Raw genomic sequence first — 25,163 nt, forward strand, 5'->3', positions numbered from 1 at the left:
CCCAGATTAACCCTCTCCCCTCAGCAGGCAGGTAGTAACCCCCAGATTAACCCCCTCCCTCCAGCAGGCAGGTAGTACCCCCAGATTAACCCCTCCCCCAGTAGGATGGTAGTACCCCCCAGTTTAACCCCCTCTCCCCCCCTGTAGGAATGCAGTACCCCCCAGATTAACCCTATCCCCCCACCCTGTTAGAAGGTAGTACCCCCCTGATGACCCCCTCCCCCCCAGTAGGATGGTAGTACCCCCCAGTTTAACCCCCTCTCCCCCCCTGTAGGAATGCAGTACCCCCCAGATTAACCCTATCCCCCCCGCGAGCCGCGTACCGTCACGCTCTGGGGCCGGCGTCCTTGAATACAGCGTGACGTCCTGATGGTCATGTGACGGCAGTAACGCGCCGTCACATGACCGGACCAACTGAAGGTGAGCCAGAGCTGAGCGGGGCGGGACACAAACAGGAGCAGGAGGCAGCGCTGTGCGGTGCGCATGACGGACAGGCGCACCGCACCGCACAGCGGTGAAGGACGGTCGGGCACAGATGGGGGGTGCTGCGGAGCGTCTTGGTGTCACCAGGTGCGGGCCGCACCCGGGTCGCAACGCCACTGGATTAGGGTGTGCCTGGACACACCCGGCACACCCCGTGTGCACGCCTATGCATATTACACACACCATACATACATATTACACACATCATACATACATAATACACACATCATACATACATAATACACACCATACATACATAATACACACCATACATACATATTACATATCATACATACATATTACACACACCATACATACATATAATACACACCATACATACATAATACACACATCATACATACATAATACACACCATACATACATATAATACACACCATACATACATAATACACACATCATACATACATACATAATACACACCATACATACATATTACATATCATACATACATATTACACACACCATACATACATATTACACACACCATACATACATAATACACACATCATACATACATAATACACACCATACATACATATAATACACACCATACATACATAATACACACATCATACATACATACATAATACACACCATACATACATATTACATATCATACATACATATTACACACACCATACATACATATTACACACACCATACATACATAATACACACATCATACATACATAATACACACCATACATACATAATACACACATCATACATACATACATAATACACACCATACATACATATAATACACACCATACATACATAATACACACATCATACATACATAATACACACCATACATACATATAATACACACCATACATACATAATACACACATCATACATACATACATAATACACACCATACATACATATTACATATCATACATACATATTACACACACCATACATACATATTACACACACCATACATACATAATACACACCATACATACATACATAATACACACCATACATACATATTACACACACCATACATACATATTACACACACCATACATACATAATACACACCATACATACATACATAATACACACCATACATCCCACCCCCCTCCCGTCCTCGGTCTGTGCACTTTTCTTACCTGCCGGCAGCCATGTTGCGGTCAGAGGCCGGGAACATCCACTCCCATCTGCTGCACACTTTGCACCATCGCCCACTTCTTCCTCATGCCGAGGAATGGACACTCGGTGCCAGGAGTTGCGGCCAGGATTATCCCAGTAGGTGGAGGCAGACGTGCGTAGCTGCGGGGCAGCCCCTGCGTCTGCAGTTAGCGCAGCAGTGTGCGCGGCCAGGGAAGGGGGAGGAGCGGCCCGGAGGACAGGGGATAGAGCGGCCCGGAGGATGGGGGATAGAGTGGCCGAAGGACAGGGGATAGAGCTGCCGAAGGACAGGGGATAGAGCCACAAATTCCGCAAATAAAAAAAAAATGCATTTTTAAACATCCGGTGTGCCCTGAAAGTCTTTCAGGGCACACCGGATGTTTAGAAATGCATTTTTTTTTTTAATTTGCGGCTCCGGCCGCTCTATCCCTGCTGCCATACATGATGGGGATGTAGTCCTGAACTGTGAGCCTACATTATGTAGGCTCACAGCTCAGGACTACATCCCCATCATGTATGATTGTGACTGTCGGGGATGTCCGGTGGGGCTGGGGTTTAGTAGGGAGAAAAAAAAAATAAAGTCCTGCAGCAGCGGGCCGCGGCCGCGGTGATTAGGGTGTGCCTGTGCACACCCGGCACACCCCGTGCGCACGCCTATGGTCGCACCTAAGGTAGTAAATTGGGTCATGTTGTGACCCACAAATGGCCATGACTAAGCCCTGACAGTCTTAAAAGGATTTTTTGTGATCGTTAGGTTGTGGTAGCATCCACTTTTGGGTCACAGGGACTCCATTAATTTAGCTTAGGTGAGATGCACCATGATCCACCGAGTACAGAGCAGTGATCTTTGGTCGTGCAACCCCTGACACAGGGTAGCTCCAGCTTTAAAGGGGATCTCCAGGATCAGAAGAAGAAAAAAAAACAGCACCACCCCTGTCCTCAGGATGTGTGTGGTATTGCAGCTCAGTTTTATTAAAGTGAATGAAGTCAAGTTGTAATACAACACACAACCTAAGGACAGATGTGGAGTTATATTTGGAAGAATTTTAGATTATGTTCACATGGTTAATTCCGTGCAGAATTCTCCACATTGGAATGTTCTGGCAGGTGCTAAAACCGTCCAGAAATGGACTGTCTCATAGACGCAATGCATTTCCGAGCAGAATCTGGAGAAAGAATAGACATGTCTATTCATTCTGTGGACACCAGAATCTGGATTTACGCAGCAAAAACATCTGCCATGGAAATTCCGCCATGTGAACAGTGCAGCAGAATCCCATTTAAATCAATCAAACTCTGTTTTTTATTCCTGGATATCCCCCTTAAATAGCCACTGTCATTTGGAAAAACTGTTGATATGTTCTAGCGACATGTCAAAAGGTCTGCGGAGGTGTGAGCTGGGGGTGGATCCACACATAGCATTTTTAGTAGAAAAATGCAGCTTTTTTTGCAAAAAACTATAAAGCTGTCATCCGATGTGCTGCATTTTTGTTCCTGAAAAAATGCCATGATCAGACAATAGCTGAAGCTTTTAGGGTACGTTCACACGCACGGATTTTCAGTGTATTTTACGCTGCAGATCCGCTGGTGAAGGACCGCTCTATGCTGGCTTTACATGTGCCTGCTCGTAGTGGCAATACGCTGCTACCAGCAGGCGCACTGCTATGTGCAAGTCGCAGTATACTCTAACATCGCGGGAGCTCTTTGCCTAGCTCAGAGCAGGGAGAGCGGCCGCAATGTGCGAGTACGCCGTGCACATCGCTTCAGTGTGTCTGCTGGGATCGGAGTATTGCCGCTACCAGCAGGCACATGTAAAGACAGCATAGAGCGAGGCCTTCACCAGCGGATCCGCAGCTAAATATGCGAAAAACCGTGCGAGTGAATGTACCCTTAGTGCAGTGCTTCTCAAATAGTGGGGCGCACCCCCCAGGGGGGGCGCGAGGCTCCGTAAAGGGGGGCTCATTTAACCTCGGCAAATACTGTCATATTGGATGTCTAGATCGGATTATCCGACTCACTCGCAAGCGGCGTCCCACACGGCGTCGGTTGCCTAGCAACTCTACGGCTGGATCTTACTTACGGCCCTGAGTTGTCAGTGTGGCTGCCTGGGAGAGGCGCTTTGAACACCGGCGTGGCGCGCTGCTACGTTCAGACGTGAGTTCACGTCACCGGGGTGAGGTGACCTCACGTCTAAGCGCAGCAGCCCACCATGTCGGAGTTAACTGTGCCACCGAGCAGTGCGCCCGCAGCCCTGCTCTCTCGTACAGGCCCCGCTTGTCCTCCATGTAAAGAGCCCCGCTTGTCGTCAGTGTACAGAGCCCCGCTTGTCCTCAGTGTACAGAGCCCCGCTTGTCCTCAGTGTACAGAGCCCCGCTTGTCCTCAGTGTACAGAGCCCCGCTTGTCCTCAGTGTACAGAGCCCCGCTTGTCCTCAGTGTACAGAGCCCCGCTTGTCCTCAGTGTACAGAGCCCCGCTTGTCCTCAGTGTACAGAGCCCCGCTTGTCCTCAGTGTACAGAGCCCCGCTTGTCCTCAGTGTACAGAGCCCCGCTTGTCCTCAGTGTACAGAGCCCCGCTTGTCCTCAGTGTACAGAGCCCCGCTTGTCCTCAGTGTACAGAGCCCCGCTTGTCCTCAGTGTACAGAGCCCCGCTTGTCCTCAGTGTACAGAGCCCCGCTTGTCCTCAGTGTACAGAGCCCCGCTTGTCCTCAGTGTACAGAGCCCCGCTTGTCCTCAGTGTACAGAGCCCCGCTTGTCCTCAGTGTACAGAACCCCGCTTGTCCTCAATGTACAGAACCCTGCTTGTCCTCAATGTACAGAACCCTGCTTGTCCTCAATGTACAGAACCCTGCTTGTCCTCAGTGTAGAGAGCCTCATATACGTTAATAGGGATACAGTGTTATGCAGAGGTGTACTTATAACAATTTTATAGACAAATGATACTATTTACAGTCGCGCGGGGGGCGCAAAATGTTTTCTTCTTCCTAGGGGGGGGCATGACAGAAAATAATTGAGAAGCACTGCCTTGGTGTGACTTTTTCTTCACTTTGGGTGTGTATTTTGGTTCTGAGAGTTTGTAGCATTTTTCTCCCATAGACCTCCATTGGTTGGAGAGAGAGAGACAGAGACAAAGACAGAGAGATTGAGAGAGAGAGAGAGAGAGAGAGAGAGAGAGAGAGAGAGAGAGAGAGTTTCACACCGCAAACTGTGTGATTAAAAGACATCCTTCAATCATTTAGAAGGAGATTCATCAAGACATGTACTGAGGAAAAGGTGACCAGTTGTCTATAGCAACCAATCAGATCGCTTCTTTTAGTTTTCAGAAGCCTTTTCAAAGATGAAAGAAGCAATTTGATTGGTTGCTATGGGCAACTGTCCAACTTTCCCACAGCACAGGTATTGAACCTCCCACATAATCTATAAATGATGTGTAATGGGAAAAATGCAACAACTAAACAACATTTGTACTAAAATATATAGTTTTTTCCAAAAAAGGAAAAAAGAAAAAGAAAAGCAGGTTAATGAAGCCAGAAAACATTACATGTGATACCAGTATGAAGCTAGGTTTCCACTTTTATTTTATTTTTTTGCAAGAAAATGCTTTTTTTTTGGTCTCAGAGGACAAAGACACTACGTTGTTTTTATATGCAAAATCATGATGTTTTTCTCCCAGAGAAGTCTATGGGAGAAAAAAAAAAAGCAAAAAAAAAAAGTGGCTTTAGCATTTTCAAGTTTTTTCTTTTTCAGGTGTTTTTTCCCCATTGCTTCTATAGAAATCCCTGATTCACATGATAAAAGAATCACATGACTTGTCCACCCACCAAGACTAAAACCCACTATTTAAAAAAAAAAATAAAAAAAAAAATGCATCTTGGGAGTGTAAAATAATGGGGCATATTTTTGGGTCACAAAAACGGCAGAAAAAAAATAAACAAGTGGAAACTTAGCCTAACAAAAGAACACCACCAGTAGTGCTTATCTCAGCTCTTATGTAAACTAATCCCCAATTACCATCTGACTAACCTGTTTCATGGTCTCAAAGTAGTTTGTGTTACAAAACCATATGACAGAGGGCTTGGGCTGCTCCACTTCCTGCTTTGCATGATCCTACAAGAGAATGTTAAATCCCTGCAGAGGATTCAGAAATAATGTAGAGCTCTGGATTTTTACTGAATATCGTTGCCTCTTGTGTATGTGATTTATGCGTCCAAACAGAAAGCTGTAGGGTCAGTATGTTGTGATGGTGCCAGGTGAAGGCAGACAGGTAAGTAAGCGCCTCTCTTCTCACTGCATGTCTCTTTTTATTTTATAGCAGAGCCCATGGGTATGAAGGACTGGCTGTGTGCCTTTTGTTGTCTTAAACTGGGCTGTATTGATTATCCTAAGAACGAGAAGCAACCTCTGGTAAAGTAAGTACTTGTTATCTATTCAGTCTTATAGTAGATGTTGTATTTTGTGTTTCTTTCAAATACTATTTATGAGCAAAAGTTGTGATTTATTATATTCACTGAGGAGTCATGTGCAGAGACTTGTAATAATAGGAAGGCCTGAGGATAGGTTTGAAAGACAAGCTTGTTATGTGACGTGACACAACCTTAAATCTTACACAATGAATACTATATATAAGATGGTTCACATATTCTTGAGACATTATCTGATGACGATGAGGAGGATTTGGCAGAGTCTTCTTAACGTAAAGTAAGGCAAAACTTTGTGCACTACTTAAAAACAAGGCTCTGGTCACATCTCCGTGGGGGAATGTAAAGGTCTAAGGATTGACGACTGACACATGCACTACATCAGTGCTGACCAAGTAAAAGAACAGTGCTCATTTAAAGGGTTTGCCTACATACCAACAAGATGGCCTCCCAGCACATCCAATTTGTTTGGGAAAGGTTGGTGGTTGATTTAAGCAATTTGGGGGTGGAAGCCACGCACACTACTACTTGCCATTTACTGATAATTCCAAGCTGCACATGGATTTGTAACTGCCTATAGCAACGAGTCCAGGCACTACCTGCAATTCAGAAACGCACACAGCAGCTGTAGACGGTAGCACTGTATGTAAGGCTGAGTCCACATTGCCTTTCTGCCCCTGTTGATCGTAATCATGGGCATTCTGCCGAAAATGGGATGCTGACGTATACAGTTACGGTAATGGAAGCAGCTGCCCCTATGAACTTTTATGGCCAAACTGAGTGACCTAGTGACTCCATTTGGGATGTACGCGCTATTTCATAAGCTCAACAGCCCCCATTTTTGAGTCCACTTACATTAGCGGATATGTCCCAAACAGAGTCACTAAGGGGGAGATTTATCAAAACTTGTGCAGGGGAAGAGTGGTGCAGTTGTCCATAGCAACCAATCAGATTGCTTCTTTCATTTTAAAGAGGCCTTTGAAAAATGAAAGAATCCATCTGATTTGTTGCTATGGGCAACTGCACCACTCTTCCTCTGCACAAATTTTGATAAATCTCCCCTAAGTGATTTAGTTTGGCCATACAGGTAAGTGTCATTCTTCATGCTGCCAGAGCCGTATCTGTATGTCCTTTTGGAGATAATAATTAAAAATAAAAGTGCAAAACTTTATTTTAAGATAAAAGAACAGAAGTTTGCATGATGCACTCCAGTTTTTGAATGGTGGGTGTGTCAGATTTAGGCTAAGTTTCTGTTTTTTGGCCAGATGTTGGCAGGGAGTCAATAGGGAAATGCATTTTTGGGGTTAACGTTTTTTTCTTTCTGAGAATATAAATAAATAAAATGTGTGGGGTTCCCTGTATTTTCATTCTCAGCCAGATAACAACTAGTGTTGAGCGGCATAGGCCATATTCAAATTCACGATATTTTGCGAATATATGGACGAATATTCGTCATATATTCGCTAAATTCGCATATGTGAAAATTTTTGAACTTTATATGTATGTTGCTAATCTCCGACAACTGTATTTGCATCATTCTCATTGGCTCACAAGCTAAAAGAAGGGAGGGATCAATATTCACGAATTTTCACATATGCGAATATTCGCCCGGAGGTCTCACACAGTAGTATTAGAGCCTTCTTTAGACCACATAAGCTGGAAGCAGAGAGGGATAATCACTGTGATGTGTACTGTGGAAAAAAAAAAACATTCGTATATATAGTGCGATATTCGCGAATATTCACAAATTTGCAATATTTGCGAATAAAATTTGAATTGCGAATATTCGTGAGCAACACTAATGACAACCAAGCAGTAATAGCCTGACATTACCAGGGTGGGCGGGGACCATTGTTATTTGCCCTCCCCAGCCTAAAAAAAACATAATCTTGTTACAGCCTAGGCCCAGGAGTGCCATTTTGGCGCTCCAAGTCTGTTGGTACCAGCTCTTCCCAGTACCCCTATGGTGGTGGGTACCGGGTGATAATTTGGGGTTAGCACAAGCTGTTTTTGGGGCTCACCTTAAGCCCCGGCTTAGTATTGAACTCTGTCTATAAGATGGCTTCCATTACTAAGCCTTAAAATTACATAAAAAAAAAAACACATTGAAAAAAAGATTATTCCAAAACAGTTCCCCACAAGCTCTCCTTGACCTGCATTTTTTTTAATTTAAATAAAATGGGTATTGATGTAGTCCACCACATGCACGTATCTAAAATGAGAAGAAAAGCAGGAAAAATGGGTTAGTACATTAAAGGGGTATTCCCCAAACATTATGAATAATTATGCTAGTTTTACATTTACTTGTTATACCGCTCTGCCGTGGATCATCTTCTTTTTCTTCATTATATGTTTCCCCCCCCAGGTCTAGCGTTTCCTTTCAGGTCCTGATGATGTTCGTCTCCCAATCCTTTGCGGCTCAAGGGGGCAGCTGGTATCAGGGGGCTTGACTATTTCTTGTATTTCCTCACAAGCCAGCCCCCTGATGACGTTTGCGGTCCAACTGTACGTCCTGATGTGCCGACATTCCCTGCGCAGATTGCCGAGATCACGGGACGCCGGGACGTCAGGACATACAGATGGACCACAAACCTCGTCAGGGGGCTGACTTGTGAGGAAATACAAGAAATAGTCAAGCCCCCGTATACCAGCTGCCACCTCGAGCCGCAAAGGATTGTGAGACTAACGTCATCAGGACCTGAAAGGAAATGCTAGACCTGGGGGGGGGGGGGGGGGGACCATATAATGAAGAAAAAGAAGACGATCCACAGCAGAGTGGTATAGCAAATAAATGTAAAACTACCATAATTATTCATAATGGGAAGGATAGTTAAGTTTCATTCTGGAATACCCATTTAAGGGGACTCTCCTTTTGGAAGAGGGCCCATAAAGCAGTCTGTTCCCGAAAAGGGAGCCTCCAGGTGTTGCTAAACTACAACCCCCATCATTCCCAGACAACTTTTTTATTTTTATATGGGGTCTGAACATACCATTTGATTTGGTTTAATTTGAACTGGAGGAATTTTTATTTTATTTTATTGTGGTAAAAATTGCAGTTTTACCCAACTCTCTGTAATTATGCGGTACTGCAACAGTCATAAATAAAACCGCCACGCGTTCTCACGTCTGATCTATTAAGGTTGAAATAATAATATCTTGGTATGTGTCACGTCCATTTTCCTGCCTGAAATTATTTGGGATTTTAATTTAAGCCAAAATATTCCTGTGAAATGAAAGTGGCGCTTGTATTTTCAAAGGCAATAAATCCCCCTTTTGAATATATCAGGACCAATGAAAAACAAGTCAGCAAAAATGCCCCACGTAAACTTTTTTTACACTGGTTTTGTATACGTCTTCCTCAATGTGCAACATACACACCATCTGACTGTAAAATTACACCCATCACCTGATATTCACTTCAATTTTTAGGCCAGCGCTAGGACCACAGGGACATTGCTGTTCCTATAGACGGCAATTTCTGCAGACCGGATTCCGACTAAAGAATAGACAAGTCCATTCGATTGGTGGCGGAATTTCAGCAGCGGAATATCTGCCTCTAAAATTCCGTAGTGTGCACTGTGCAACGGAATCCTATTGCTAGCAATGGGACTTTGCCGCATTAGAGTTTCCAAGTGGAATTTCAAAATGGAAATCCGTTCTGAAATTCTGTAGTTTCGAACTCAAATCATGGCAAAAATTTAAGTACTGCACCACAATTGTGCAAAATATGTTAAAAACTTCTTGGAAAATCACTGCAAAAATACTGTAAAAATGTGTGGAAATGCAGTAAAAATTCAGCGTGTGAACATAGCCTAAGGATGTCAAATCTTCATTAAACACCACAATTGTGAGAATAGGTTACACATCTTTTCCCCTATCCAAAGAATAGGGGATAAGATGCCTGATCGCTGGAGTCCTGCTGCTGGGGGCCCCCGGGATCATGCACGCGGCACCCCGTTTGTAATCAGTCCCCAGTGCGTGTTCGCTCCGGGACTGATTACAGGAGACCACCGAGCCGACGACGTGTGACGTCACGCCTCCGCCCCCGTGTGATGTCACGCTCCGCCCCTCAATGCAAGCCTACGGGAGGGGGCGTGAGAGCGAACACGCTCCGGGGACTGATTACAAACGGGGTGCCGCGTGCATGATCCCGGGGGTCCCCAGCGGCGGGACTCCCGCGATCAGCATTTTATCCCCTATCCTTTGGATAGGGGAAAAGATGTGTAAGCACCGGAGAACCCCTTTAAATCACTTTTGCCACATGGCTATATATCTCTAAAAAAAAAAAACACTCAACCCACTGAGTTCACCTGGGTGATCTCAGCACTAGCAGCCTAATGAGATGACCAGCTGAAATGATAAACTACCTGATCCTCAGCCAGAGGACTCATGTAAAATGTAGGCTGCATAACAGAACTCACATCATTGTGCATTTGTAAAGCAAAATAAAGCCTATCCTATGCCTACCACACCGGCAAAAAGAGGTAAGCAAAAGGCATACACAAAAAGCTCTACATTATTCTCTAGTGTTGGGCGCGAATATTTGTATTTCAAATTTTCATCGCGAATATCACAAATTTGCGAATATTATTTTTCTGCATATGCGCATATACCTTCTTTTCACTTGTGGGCCAATAAGAATGATGCAAATACACCTCAGAGGTTCAGAGGTTATCAACAACATCCCTAGCAACCAATAGTAAAGTTGCCCACCCCCTCACTGTTTTCTTCTTCGAATACGCGAATATGCAAATATTCACATGTGCGAATATTTGCATATGCAAATATTTGCATATGCGAATATAACGAATACGCGAAATTCGCGAATATAGGACAAATATTCGTCTATATATTCACGAAATAACGCGAATTCGAATATGGCCAATGCCGCTCATCACTAATTCTCTAATAATAGTCTGTGCCACACTCGGGTGTAGTTATAGAGGGCACAGAGGTAGCAATCGCACTGGGTCTCCGGTCCCTAAGCTGCCCCAAAGCACCATAAGAGACCAGTATTATAATTGGCACATGAGGCCCTGTTGCAAATTTTGTATAGGTGCCCAGAAGTTATGCCTCTGGTTGCACTATATATATATATATATATATATATATATATATATATATATATATATATATTTCTTTAAAGGGGTTCTCCGGTGCTTATACATCTTATCCCCTATCCAAAGGATAGGGATAAAATGCCTGATCGCGGGACTCCCGCTGCTGGGGACCCCCGTGATCTTGCACGCGGCACCCCTTTTGTAATCAGTCCCCGGAGCGTGTTTGCTCAGGGTCTAATTACCGGCGACCACAGGGTCGGCGGTGTGTGACGTCATGCCTCCGCCCCCGTGTGACGTCACGCTCCGCCTCTCAATGCAAGCCTATGGGAGGGGGCGTGATAGCTGGGGGCGGAGGCGAGACGTCACACGCCGCCAGCCTTGTGGTCGCCGGTAATTAGACCCGGAGAGAACACGCTCCGGGGACTGATTACAAACGGGGTGCCATGTGCAAGATCACTGGGGTCCCCAGCGGCGGGACTCCCGCGATCAGGCATCTTATCCCCTATCCTTTGGATAGGGGATAAGATGTCTAAGCACTAGAGAACCCCTTTAAAAACACATCTACACATTCAGGGTGTGTTTTTTTTATTTTATTTTTTTCTGATACAGATCTGCTGCTGCAAATCTGCAGCAAAAATATGCACATGTGAACATACCCTCATAAGGGTTTCACGCACAGCTTTTATTTATTTTTTTTTTTAACCAAAGCCAGAAGTGGATCCAGCAGGAGGGAGAATATTTCCCATTATTTTATATTTTCCATTCTATTTTAACCTAATCCACAGAATTGAAGTGGATGAGATTTAAAAAAACAAAAACAAAAAAAAAAGCATGTCAAGTTTTGGGTTCGTAATGCTGCAGCTTCATTGCACATTTTTCCCATTGACTTTAAAGAGGAAGACAAAATCTACAAAAAGTTCACAGCAGAAATTCCACAATAAAAGTTGCTACAGATTTTAGTGTAAAATGACACAGATTTTCTGCAACATTTACACTGCATGTGACCATACCCTTACAATTGATAGGGGTATTTTTTTTTTTTTATGCCAGGTGGTTGTGTAAAAAAAAAAAAAAATAATATTCCTATCCTAAGCCCCTGAAGCTGCCATGCCAACACTTTCAGACTCTGGTCATTATTGCTACTTTTTGTTTCCTGGAGACACACTGTCCCAGGTGGGACACCACTGCGGCCAGTGATCGGCTGAGTGGGGCAGTTCCTGTTGGGCCAGTGTGTCTCTAGGAAACAGAAAATAGCAATGATGAGCAGGCATCCGGAGCATAGACACAGCAGCTGGGTGGGCTTTGGGTGGAATATTGCTTCTTTATTAGTGTTTATTTGTACACAACCCTAGACATTATATACAAAATATTTTACTTCTGGATAGCCCCTTCAATTCCCTTCTTTAACCCCTTAAGGACTCAGCCCATTTGGGCCTTAAGGACGCAGACAATTTTATTTTTACGTTTTTGTTTTTTCCTCCTAGCCTTCAAAAAATCATAGCTCTTTTATATTTTCATCCACAGACTAGTGAGGGCTTGTTTTTTGTGCGACCAGTTGTCCGTTGTAATGACATCACTCACTTTACCATAAAATGTATGGCGCAACCAAAAAAATACTATTTGTGTGGTGAAATTAAAAAGAAAACCGCAATTTTGCTAATTTTGGAAGGTTTCGTTTTCACTCCGTACAATTTGCGGTAAAAATGTCATGTGTTCTTTATTCTTTGGGTCAATACGATTAAAATTATACCATGATAACATAGTTTTCTATTACTGTTGCGCTTAAAAAAATCGCAAACTTTTTAACCAAATTAGTACGTTTAAGATCCCCCTATTTTGAAGACCTATAACTTTTTTTCATTTTTCCGTATAAGCGGCGGTATGAGGGCTCCTTTTTTTGCGCCGTGATCTGTACTTTTTATTGCTACCATATTTGCTTATATAAAACTTTTAATCCATTTTTTATTAAATTGTTTTTGGAAAAAAAAGCAGCTATTTTGGACTTTTTTTTTTTTTTATGTTCCCGCCGTTCACCGTACGGTATCATTAACATTTTATTTTAATAGTTCAGATATTTACGCATTCGGCGATATCAAATATGTATATAAAATATTTTTTTAACACTTTTTGGGGGTGAAATAGGGAAAATGGGACAGTTTTTATTGGGGGAGGGGGTTTTTCAATTTTTTTTTACTTTTACTTTTATTTTTACACTTTAATAGTCCCCATAGGGGACTATTTATAGCAACCATTCGATTGCTAATACTGTTCAGTGCTATCGGTCATCTTCTGCTCTGGTCTGTCGGAAGGCAGATCAGAGCAGAAGACGGCAGGAAGGCAGCGGAGGCAGGTGAGGGGAACTCTGTCTGCTGTGCTGGATGATCGGATCGGTGCGTCAGCGCTGCGGGCGATCCGATCATCCATTTTAATGACCGCGATGCTGCAGATGCCGTGATCTGTATTGATCACTGCATCTGAGGGGTTAATGGTGGACATCCACCCCTAGACATCTTATCTCCTATCCAAAAAATAGGGGATAAGATGTCTGATCACAGGGGTCCCGCCGCTGGGGATCCCCAGACATTTCGGCTTCAGCACCCCAGACATCCGGTGCATGGAGCGAACTATGTACTGTGCTGGATGACTGGCGATGCGGGGGAGAGGCTTGTGATGTCACGCCCCCTCCCATAGACTTGCATTGAGGGGGCATGGCTCTGATGTCACGAGCGGGGTGTGACCGTGACGTCACTAGTCTCCGGCGCTGCACCCGAGGCTCTAAATGAACGTTGTGTGCAGCAGGAAGATCGCGGGGGTCCCCAGCGGTGGAACCCCCGTAATCAGACATCTTATCCCCTATCCTCTGTATGGGGATAAGATGTCTAGGGGCAGAGTACCCCTTTAAGCTCCAAACAGGGTTAATCACCAGTTAAAGATGGAACAGATCACCAGAAGGGCCTTTTTCAAACCAGTTGCTTACATATTCTGTCCAAATGTTGCCAAGTTGTAATGCCACACACAACCTGAAGACAGATGTGGTGCTGTTTTTGGAAGAAAATAGCTCTATTTTAATATTTTTGGATAAATGCTTTATATGTCATCCATAGAATATGACTTCTGCTACTCAAATGTCCAGCCCAGGACCATCTAAATTGTTGTATTCTCACTTGTTGTACATATATTATATGTAATATTTGCATTGTTCCTATTTCATAAAGTCTTTTGGTATTTGCCATAAACATAATTTGATTCCTGTAATGGACATTGTGATTCCACTATCTCTCCTGTTTGCTGTAGAGGAATACTACTTTTGGCCTACCCTATATTAGTTGGATAATTGCCTTTTTTGGGCTGGTCTAGTTCTCCAAGGTATGAAAATACTATCACCATAGGTAATGCTGGTACAGGACATTTGTCAACATCTGGGGTGACTTTGTTGTTTCTCTTGGTCATAGGCCGAAGTTTGAGATGTGTCCTATCCTTATGAGTTCCTGAGTGTTTTCTGATCCAAAGGTTGTTAGATGATTAAAAGGGAGTCTGGTTTTAGTGAGTGTGCCATTAACTGAGATTATATAGATGCAGGATAAGGATAATGTTACCTTTTACTTACATAAAATCTAAAATAAATAATAAACTATATTACTAAATATTGTATTACTCCTTTTTTATTTATTTATTTATTTTTTAATAGTAATAACAACCATATCCAGAACTACACTGCGAACAATGATGATGAGCGAAACCTGTGGAGCTCGCCTCATGACTTGTCTCACACCGAGGCCGTTGATGATAGGATGCTGCATTCCTGGATTCAGACCAGACGTCAACTGGAAAAAGACTCGGAGGTGGGTGGAGAACAAAGAAGATATACAAGGTTTTATGTTCATAATGGCATTGGGGCTTTATGCAGGAGCCCTTCCTGTCATAAAACGTAAGCTTTGGGAAAGGTTTTTCTTAAAACTTTGCTGTCATTATTTGCAAATGTCCAAAAATACACATTTTTACTTATTTTTGAAGATGGTGTGAAAGCATACCTGTCATCCAACTTAAACAAAAGGGAAATGTTTTCCAGCTCTCACGCCTAAAGTAGCAGTTAAAACTTGACTTTTAATTCATCCCAATTAAAAACATGGAAACAGAAAAATAAAGTGCATTAAAAAAACATACCGACGCGTTTTGAGCTTATAAAAACCTCTAATCATGGCAACTTTACAGAGAACAGTGCTCGCTTATATACCCTAAAAACAAATTAAATGATTACCAGAACAGAGCTGGATACCATGCTCAGCATGTGACGACAGATCCAGTATGTGAACATGCACAGGTAATGTGTAAAGCGTGGAGTGGATGTCCATTATACACATCACACAGTTTAGTACATAATGGGACATGGTGTCCCATAAAATCACCATATTAGATACAGGCAAATACTACCACGCCATCAATGCATTTGTTACCGGTGTCACACGCATGTCTGACAATATATAACACACTTGATGCGCATAGTATATATAATGTGGTATTAGCTACGATGAAAGCGGAGATGCTCGGGCAATGTATAAAACACGGAATGGATATACAACACACAATGGCCCTGATTTACTATTGAAAACCCGACATGTTTTGGAGCTGTGCTCCAGAATTTGCGCCAGAAATGAAAAAAAAAAAAGACCAACTCCCCATTTTTATGTGAAAACCCCAAAAAGGGGCATGGCCACCGGAAAAAATGGTCATGGCCGCCGACCAGGGGGCGAGTCCCTGACATTTTCACAAAAACCCAGCATATGTACTAAGGTTTTCACAGAAAATGTGGTGGATTTGACCTGAGGAAAACCCTACAGTTCAGAGCATGTATAAAATAAGCAAAATGTAGGGAAACCTTAATAAATACCATGGAAAAAAAAATTGTAGTGAATTAAAACCCACAAAGAAGCCTACACTCCACTCTTAGTAAATCAGAGCCAATGTGTGCAATATGGTGTACAACAGGAAATGACACCCTATAGAATCACAGTATTAGCATACATAAAAGCTCATAACAATTGTATTTTGCGACTGGTACGGAAGGGGTAGCATTAACCCTGTGCTAGCTATTTGTATAAGCCTAAAGCTAAGTTTCCACTTGTTATTTTTTTCAGGCAGCTTTTGGATATCTGCCACTGCAGTTTTTGAGCCAAAGCCAGAAATGTATTCAAAAGAAACAGGACATGTAAAGGAAGGACTTACACTTCTCCTCGGTTGTGGATCCACTTCTGACTTTGGCTCAAAATAATTTATAATACAATAATATCACATGGAGCTTACAAGTAATAAGGACCAGGAATACCACAAATGCAATTCAACTGTTAACCAACTCTTCCCCCAGCGAATACCATGACACATCTGGCGGCGATACATAGCTTTCCACCATGGGGTGCTAGAGGCAACCGACCATGCTGTTCGACCTGTCATCTACAGCTACAAAACGCACATTCCACATAAAAGGACTTATTAATTGCAACAGTAGTCATGTAGTCTATCTAGCCACCTGCAAACAATGTGAACTGCAATACATTGGCTGTACAATAAGAAAACTAAAAACTGGTATTGCAGAACAAATGAGAGGCACTACCGTCACAAACATTCACTAGTAAGAGGTCAACATCTGGCTTCGCTAAACATGTTCGAGATGTACATTCTGGTGATGTCTCAATCATTCAGATCATAGGCAGTGGAAAAAGTACAACAGTCCTACCACGGAGGGGATTGGGCCCGTTTGGCCTATACACAGAAGGAGTTCTGGATTTTGTCCTTGGACTCTTGTGTACCGAACGGACTTATTTATCGTAATGATCTCATGAATATTTACTAATGTCTAGGTTCTGCTAGTACAACATGTGGCCTACAAGTACTCCCAATAGCACACTCTTTTTCACAACATAGGTGTTCTCTAGTACAATATGATAGCCATGTATCGACTTATCCATGAGAGGTCCATCTCTTCTCTTTTGTCGTCTTCTGATGTTTCCATACAGAGAGAATTGCATTTTTGGTATTCATGCCCCTTATTTCCTGTATACGCCATGTGATATTATTGTATTTTAACTAGTAAGTCCCTATGGTCAGTACTTGCCGCATGCTTCTTCTGTACACTATTTTCCGCGTGGGAGTTTGTGTCATGCATAGGTAGCTTGTAGTGCTATATGCTATGCTAATAATACATTGAACATGCTTCATGTTATAATGTTCACAGTCCGAAATAGGAACTTTAACACAACTTGGTGTACATTCCGCTACTGTTCTTAGGCTTATACAAATAGCTAGCACAGGGTTAATGCTACCCCTTTCCATACTGGGCGCAATATACACTTGTTATAGCTGCTGCGCATGTTTAATTGTATAATTATTTGTGATTATACATGTGATGTGTATACACAACACAGGAGCTCTTATGTATGCTAATACTGTTATTCTATAGGGTGTCATATCCTGTTGTGATATGCACACTAAGAGTGGAGGGTAGTTTTCTTTGTGGGTTTTAATTCCCTACAAAAAAAATTTCCACGATATTTACTAAGGTTTCCCTACATTTTTCACTTTTCCCTGCATTTTGCTTTTTTGACACATGCTCTGATCTGTCTGGTTTTCCTCAGCTCAATTCCACCACATTTTCTGTGGAAACCTTAGTAAATATGTTGGGTTTTTGTGAAAATGTCCAGAACACACCCCTTTTTGATGGCCATGCCCCCTTTCCCAGACAGGCACAGTCTTTTTTGAGTTTTTTCAGCAAAATGGAGAGTTAGTCGGGTTTTTCTAAATTCTGGCGCAAGTTCTGGTGCAGAAAGAATTTTTACAGGTGCAATGCGACAGAATTTGGTGCACAACCCAACAAAACGCGTCAGATTTGCAATAGTAAATCAGGGCCACTGTGTGTTGTATATCCATTCCGTGTTTTATACATTGTCCGAGCCTCTCCGCTTTCATTGTAGCTAATACCACAATACATTTACTATGCGCATCAAGTGTGTTATATATTGTCGGACATGCGTGTGACACCGGTAACTAATGCATTGATGGCGTGGTAGTGTTTGCATGTATCTAATATGGTGATTTTATGGGACACCATGTTGTACCCATTATGTACTAAACCGTGTGATGTGTATAATGGACATCCACTCCACACTTTTCACATTACCTGTCGCCACATGCCGAGCATGGTGTCCGGCTCTGTTCTCGTAATCATCTTCATTTGCCTGTAGTGTATACAGTGGGGCAAAAAAGTAATTAGTCAGCCACCAATTGTACAAGTTCTCCCACTTAAAAAGATGAGAGGTCTAATTTTCATCATAGGTATACCTCAACTATGAGAGACATAATGAGAAAAAAAAATCAACTTTGAGAATTTATTAGCAAATTATGGTGGAAAATAAGCATTTGGTCGCCTACAAACAAGCAAGATTTCTGGCTCTCACAGACCTGTAACTTCTTCTTTAACCTCGTGGGGGCGCAGGGCGTACCTGTATGTCCTGCGCCCGGTCTATAACGTAGGGCTAATGAAAGCCGGGACCCTGGACAAATAGTGTGTGGCACTGATCGTTGTGCCACACGCTATTAACCCTTTAGACGCAGTGTTCAAAGTTGATCGCTGAGTCTAAAGTAACAAAAATACACTTCCAGTAGAAAAGGATTGTCCAGAGCTAGGCTTGCGGATAAAAGCTTGTTCTTTATTGGAAAATTCACAGAGATCACTCGACAGAGGACAACGTCTGACGCATTTCACACATAAGTGCTTAATCGTAGACTAGTCTACGATTATGCACTTATGTGTGAAACGCGTCAGACGTTGTCCTCTGTCGAGTGATCTCTGTGAATTTTCCATTAAAGAACAAGCTTTTATCCACAAGCCTAGCGCTGAACAATCCTTTTCTTCTGCAATTGCTCTGGGCCGAGGGCAGGACTGGCGTGTCCGTGCGCAGGTGTGGTGGAATTGATCGGTGTAGTGAGCGATACTGAAGTTTGCTATTAAAAATACACTTCTGCCAGTTCAGTCGGGCTGATCGGGACCATCGCAGTGAAATCGCGGAGGGTCCGTTACATGCTTCAGGCATGTCCAATCAGAAATCCAGGCTTGAGCAATCCACCACCGATAACACTGATCATTGCCATGTTAATGCATGGCAGTGATCTGTGTAGAAGATCAGAGTGTGCAGTGTTAAAGCATCCAGAGGGGGCTATAACATTGCAAAAAAAGTGTGAAAAAAAGTTATAAAAGTAAGAATCGCTCCCCTTTTCCCATTGAAAAAAAAACTGTGTAAATAAAAATAAAGATATGTGGTATCGCCGCATGCGTAAATGTCCAAACTATAAAAATATATAGTTAATTAAACCACACGTATGCGCAAAAAAATTCCAAAGTCCAAAACAGTGTATTTTTGGTCACTTTTTATATCTTGAAAAACTTTATAAAAAATGATCAAAAAGTCTGATCAATACAAAAATGGTACCGCTAAAAACTTGAGATCACGGTGCAAAAAATGAGCTCTCGGATCGCACCCGTACGTAGAAAAATAAAAAAAAAAAGTTATAGGGGTCAAAAGATGACAATTTTAAATGTATTTATTTTCGTGCATGTAGTTATAATTTTTTCCAGAAGCAAGACAAAATCAATCCTATATCACTAGGCTATCATTTTAATCGTATGGACCTACAGAATAAAGAAAAGGTGTAATTTTTATCGAAAAAATGCACTGCGTAGAAACGGAAGCCCCCAAAAGTTACAAAATGGCAATTTTGTCACACAATGAATTTTTTTTCCGTTTCACTGTAGTTATTTTTATTTTTTTTGTAAAATCTATAATTTCACTGCAAAGTAGAATTGCTGGCACAAAAATAAGCCATAATTATGGAATTTTAAGTGCAAAATTGAAAGGGTTATGATTTTTAAAAGGTAAGGAGGAAAAAAGCAAAAGTGCAAAAATGGAAAAACCCTGAGTCCTTAAGGGGTTAAGAGTCTCCTCTGTCCTCCACTCGTTACCTGTATTAATGGCACCTGTTTGAGGTTGTGGACAGGTGTCTTTTATACTGATAACAAGTTCAAACAGTCACACTCCAAACTCGACTATGGCCAAGACCAAAGAGCTGTCAAAGGACACCAGAAATAAAATTGTAGACCTGCACCAGGCTGGGAAGACTGAATCTGCAATAGGCAAGCAGCTTGGTGTGAAGAAATCAACTGTGGGAGCAATTATTAGAAAATGGAAGACATACAAGACCACTGATATTCTCCCTCGATCTGGGGCTCCACGCAAGATCTGCAAACACCTAAACCCCAGTCACCTGTAAAAGCTGGATGACTGGGTAAAAAATAAAAAATAAAGTAACTAACCCCCCTAACTTAACAAGGTGTGATATTAAAACTTTACTTTTATTATAGGATTATATTAAAAAGATCCCTAAGATTGGTGCATTAAAACCTGCAGTACAATTCCATCAGGTTATATAGGCACTCCTAACCGGAGCATGCTGCTGTTAAAAATATATCACCAATTTGTCTCCCCTACATGTTTTGTGGTTAGACCACATCTTCAGGGGTTAAGCAATAAGGTTAGGCTCCCATTTGGCAAAATGCTTCCTTTTATAACCCTGTCTAGGACCTCCCACTGTCAGGCAGCCAACCACTACAGCTGACAACGGAGTGTTAAAGTATTGACCCAATCACCATGTTCCTTATTTGAGGTAAAAAAAAACAATGAAATACTTCCGGCGCTGGATATTTACCTATTTCCGTCGCATAACGCACGCTTGCAGCACACTGCTCATTCCCTTAGGGTCATGTGACTTAATCATGTTACCAATACATGACTTGCACTTGCGCGCGATTCTCGCGCATGTCTGCGGACTTCTCCATCACCAGATGGTATAATGTATATGCTGCGTGTGCGCGCCATTCTTGCGCATGTCTATGGACTTGTGAGAATTCTCTGTCACAAAATAGAATAGCGCATGCGTTCGGACTTTGTGCAAGTTGGAGCAGATAACCAAATCTGTCCCAATATGCACACTGGTAAGGATGTGCAAAATGGTAAGCATGCAATGGATGTTATAGTCACAGAGTAACTTATAACATGGAAATAGTACTGGCCCTCAACTCTAGCTGATTTTACTGTACTCATTGAATTGAGTATGATGAAAGTATACAAATAAAATGGAAACATCCTATGACTGTGCACATATAAGTACCTCATTTGGTACATACTAGGGCAAAAGGGACAATAGATGTCTGGTACCATTGTACATGACCCCTTTGTAGCCAGCAGGACCCCCTGCTGTAGACAGTAACCCCCCTTTGTAGACAGCAGCTTCTATTTTGTAGCCAGCAGTCCCCCCTCTGTAGACAGCAGGGCCCCCCTTTGTAGCCAGCAGCCCACCTTTATAGCCAGCAGGGGAATGTCAAGTAAAACTGATGTGTGGTGTCCCAGTACCGTATTGCATACCGTACCTTGTATGGTGGTCCCCAAAGTCAGAGTTACTATGCTCAGGTAGGGTCCCCCAGGTGGGACAGCCCCTAGTCGCCTCTCTTCTTTTCTAATTTTATAATGTTTATGTGTACATATTTAATAGTGTGTATATTTAATATAATGCATATAAGAGTACTTACCTTGTTAGCGTCGCAGGATCTTCGGTCATGTGACTATGTTAATTCCTCTATGGTATGTTGGAGGTCCTTGGGTCACATGTTTACCCATAACTCTATGTAAAGATGATTGACAGAAGTATTGGACCAATTAGCTCTAGTCCAGCCCCTGCCCATATAAGGGAGCTGTAGCCAATTATCGCTCTCTTGGGTTGCTTCTCTCGTGGATGCCGGACTGCAGGACGGATCTTCGCAACTTTCAAAGACAAGCTAGGCCAGAAAACCTACCGGCCTCAGCCTAAACTAAACCGTGAGTTCTAAGCTAAATCCCCGCTAAAGCTAGCGTGACTACTGGACCGAAACTAAATCCAGTGGAACAGCGCATATCATTCTACGGACTCTAAACCGCTTAAGGTCCCAACCACTGTCAATCTCTAAGAGACTGCCTGTATAGAGACTGTTCCGGTTATGAAGCTTGCATAAAATCTTCAGTAAAAGTTCTGACTGTTTTCAGAAAACTCTCTGGTTGTGGACTTTCAATTATTCTATACCTCCCTATCACTCTTGGGAAGGGTAGCGGTAGGATAAGCATTACAGAGGAGCCCTCACCCTGGCGTCACAAATAGCAAGGGTTAACCAGACACCCTTTACTCACCGCACAGCTACACCCCATATACCCTACTCCCCCAGGCTATCACAGGAGGATAAAGAATGCTGAGTTGCATTCAAAGAAACCCCATACCTTCTGTGAAGCATGGGGGTGGAAACATCATGTGTTTGGGCTGTTTTTCTGCTAAGGGACCATGACAACTTATTAGTGTAAAGGAAGGAATGAATGGGGCCATGTATCGTGAGATTTTGAGTGAAAACCTCCTTCTGTCAGCAAGGGCATTGAAGATGAAATATGGCTGGGTCTTTCAGCATGACAATGATCCCAAACACGCCACCCCAGCAATAAAGGAGTTGCTTTGTAAGAAGCATTTCAAGGTCCTGGAGTGGCCTAGCCAGTCTCCAGATCTCAACCCCATAGAAAACCTTTGGAGGGAGATGAAAGTCTGTGTTGCCCAGAGACAGCCCCAAAACATCACTGCTCTAGAGGAGATCTGCATGGAGGAATGGGCCAAAATGCTAGCAACAGTGTGTGAAAACATTGTGAAGACTTACAGAAAGCATTTGACCTCATTGCCAACAAAGGGTATATAACAAAGTATTGAGATGAACTTTTGTTATTGACCAAATGCTTATTTTCCACCATAATTTGCAAATAAATTCTTAAAAAATCAGACAATGGGATTTTATGGATTTTTTCCCCTCATTCTGTCCCTCATAGTTGAGGTATACCTATGATGAAAATTACAGGCCTCTCTCATCTTTTTAAGTGGGAGAACTTGCACAATTGGTGGCTGACTAAATACTTTTTTGCCCTACTGTATAAGTGAGCACTGTTCTCTTTAATGTTGTCAATGTTAAGAGGTTTTTACAATCTCAAAATGCGTTGGGGTGTGTGTTTTTTTATGCACTTTTATTTTTGTGCAGCAAAAGTTACGTTCAGCACCAGGAATGTAGTAGAATATTCAAGCTTTATTGGCTGGTTATATTTCATGTACTGATGACCCAATAAAGCTTGAATATTTTACTACATTCCTGGTGCAGGACGTAACTTTTGCTGTACCTTTGGTGGAGATTGGAATCGCTGACAATCAAGCCGGCGCACAGTTATAGTAGGTGGGAGCTGTTATCCTGCATTTGGTTTCTACTTTATTTTTGTGGTTCCATGTTTTTAATTGGGATGAATTAAAAGTCAAGTTTTAACTGCTACTTTATGCTTAAATGCTGGACAACATTTCCTTTTTGTTCAAGTTGTATGATACGGGAGGCGGCCCGCTCAGTCTGAGCTCCAGCATTGGGTGCAGCGTTTATGTCCATAGGCACCTGTTCATATTGGTTGGGGAGCTGAGCTGTGTTACTTTTTTCTTTTTTGCCAAACCTGTCATAGCATAGAAAAGAATAATGCTTATATTTGTTACTCACTAGGTCATGTCTGTATTTGTCTCTGTTCTGCTGCTCACTCCTTCTGACATCCACTGCTCAGGAAGGGGCATGTGCCAGGCAAGCACTGAGCCCACCCTCGCTCACCATGCATTTATTTCTGCCCTGAGTCTGCTGTGCTGGGTCTCTTCATCCAATCGCTGCAGGCTGCTCTGTAACACCCTCCTCTCCACAGAGGAGTGCTAGTCCCATCATCATTTACTAGCCTTTATCCCAGCCTGTGCTTCTGCTGGGACAAAGATGATGCCGCAGCCAGAAATAATTATGTTCCTGATGGTATGGAGACCCCTTGTGATTCTATTTATTTATTTATTAAAAAGTTAAATTTCTATAAAACAGAGATATATTTTTTACGACTTGTGTCCCTAAGCCTCTTAAATCCTAGCTGCTAGTGTTGCATTGATGGGTCACTTAAAAGACAGAAAGTTAAAAGTGGGGGGCAAGGGGGTCATAAGGTAAATTGTTCACTAGGGTCCATGTGTGTTTAGCTAAGCCCCTTACTACACAAAATTTGCAGCTTCTTTTCCAGCTGCATGGCACATGGGGTGCAGTAATGCAGCAGCCCAGAGTATACACAGCTGAAACAACTGAAGAAGGGCTGGCAGGAATGCTGAGGGTTAAAGTCCTCTAGGGATCACGGTCCAGGTCCCATTGGCTAGAGTACTACCACCAGAACTCCCACACTCCTTAGGCTGCCAGAGTGATGAGGAGCTTGGACTTGGGTAGGATGGTATTAGAAGTTCCCTGGGAAACTCCATGTCTGGGACTCTTATATCTTATATAAAGGATAGATTTAGTTTATCCCATTCATGCTTAAACTCCAATGTATTTGCAGCTACCACTTCTGCAGGAAGCCTATTCCATGCATCCACTACACTCTCAGTAAAGTAATACTTCCTCATATTACTGCATAAACATTTTGTTTCTCTTATTTTAAACTATGTCCTCTTTTGGTAGTTTTTCTTCCTTTTAAAAATACTTTCCTCCTTTACTGTGTTGATTCCCTTCATGTATTTAACATTTTCTATCATATGTCTTCTAAATGTAGTTCGTTTGTCAGAATCATACAGAATCTGGAACTTTGAAGAAATTACTCAATTGCTTTGTAGTCAGGCTTTCTTACGTTGAGAAATTTGGAAGTTCTTAGTGGAATGGTATTTAAGAATTCATTTTTATATTTGATTTATATATTTGACATTCCTGGATTCTGGTGAGGATATCTAGTTTAAAAGTGTCCCCTGCTGGCCGTGTAAGTAGTTTCCTAGGTGCTGTAATCATGCCCCCTCAGCTTGATTGACTGCCCTCATCACCGCTCTGCTCCCTAAGCAGATGGAGCAGTGGGGGGAATGTGAGCCATGCCCAGCATGTCAGTTACACTAAGGGGGG

At 42.6% G+C, this 25,163-nt stretch overlaps 1 protein-coding gene across 3 annotated transcripts in view; it reads left to right on the plus strand.

The window, feature by feature from the left end:
- Nucleotides 1-25,163, plus strand: part of MREG (melanoregulin) — a 112,139-nt gene that overhangs the window by 80,313 nt on the left and 6,663 nt on the right. The window contains exons 1-3 of one of the 3 annotated variants that reach the window (XM_056534682.1): nt 5,849-5,867; nt 5,954-6,050; nt 14,808-14,961. In XM_056534682.1, the coding sequence (XP_056390657.1) occupies nt 5,962-6,050; nt 14,808-14,961 (243 nt within the window). In that variant the 5' untranslated portion in view covers nt 5,849-5,867; nt 5,954-5,961. Of the gene's footprint in view, nt 1-5,848; nt 5,868-5,953; nt 6,051-14,807; nt 14,962-25,163 lie in introns of those variants that run through there. The other 2 variants (XM_056534681.1, XM_056534680.1) reach the window with 2 other exon arrangements.

The sequence above is a fragment of the Hyla sarda genome, chromosome 8 (genome assembly GCF_029499605.1).
Source record: "Hyla sarda isolate aHylSar1 chromosome 8, aHylSar1.hap1, whole genome shotgun sequence".
Lineage (NCBI taxonomy): Eukaryota > Metazoa > Chordata > Amphibia > Anura > Hylidae > Hyla > Hyla sarda.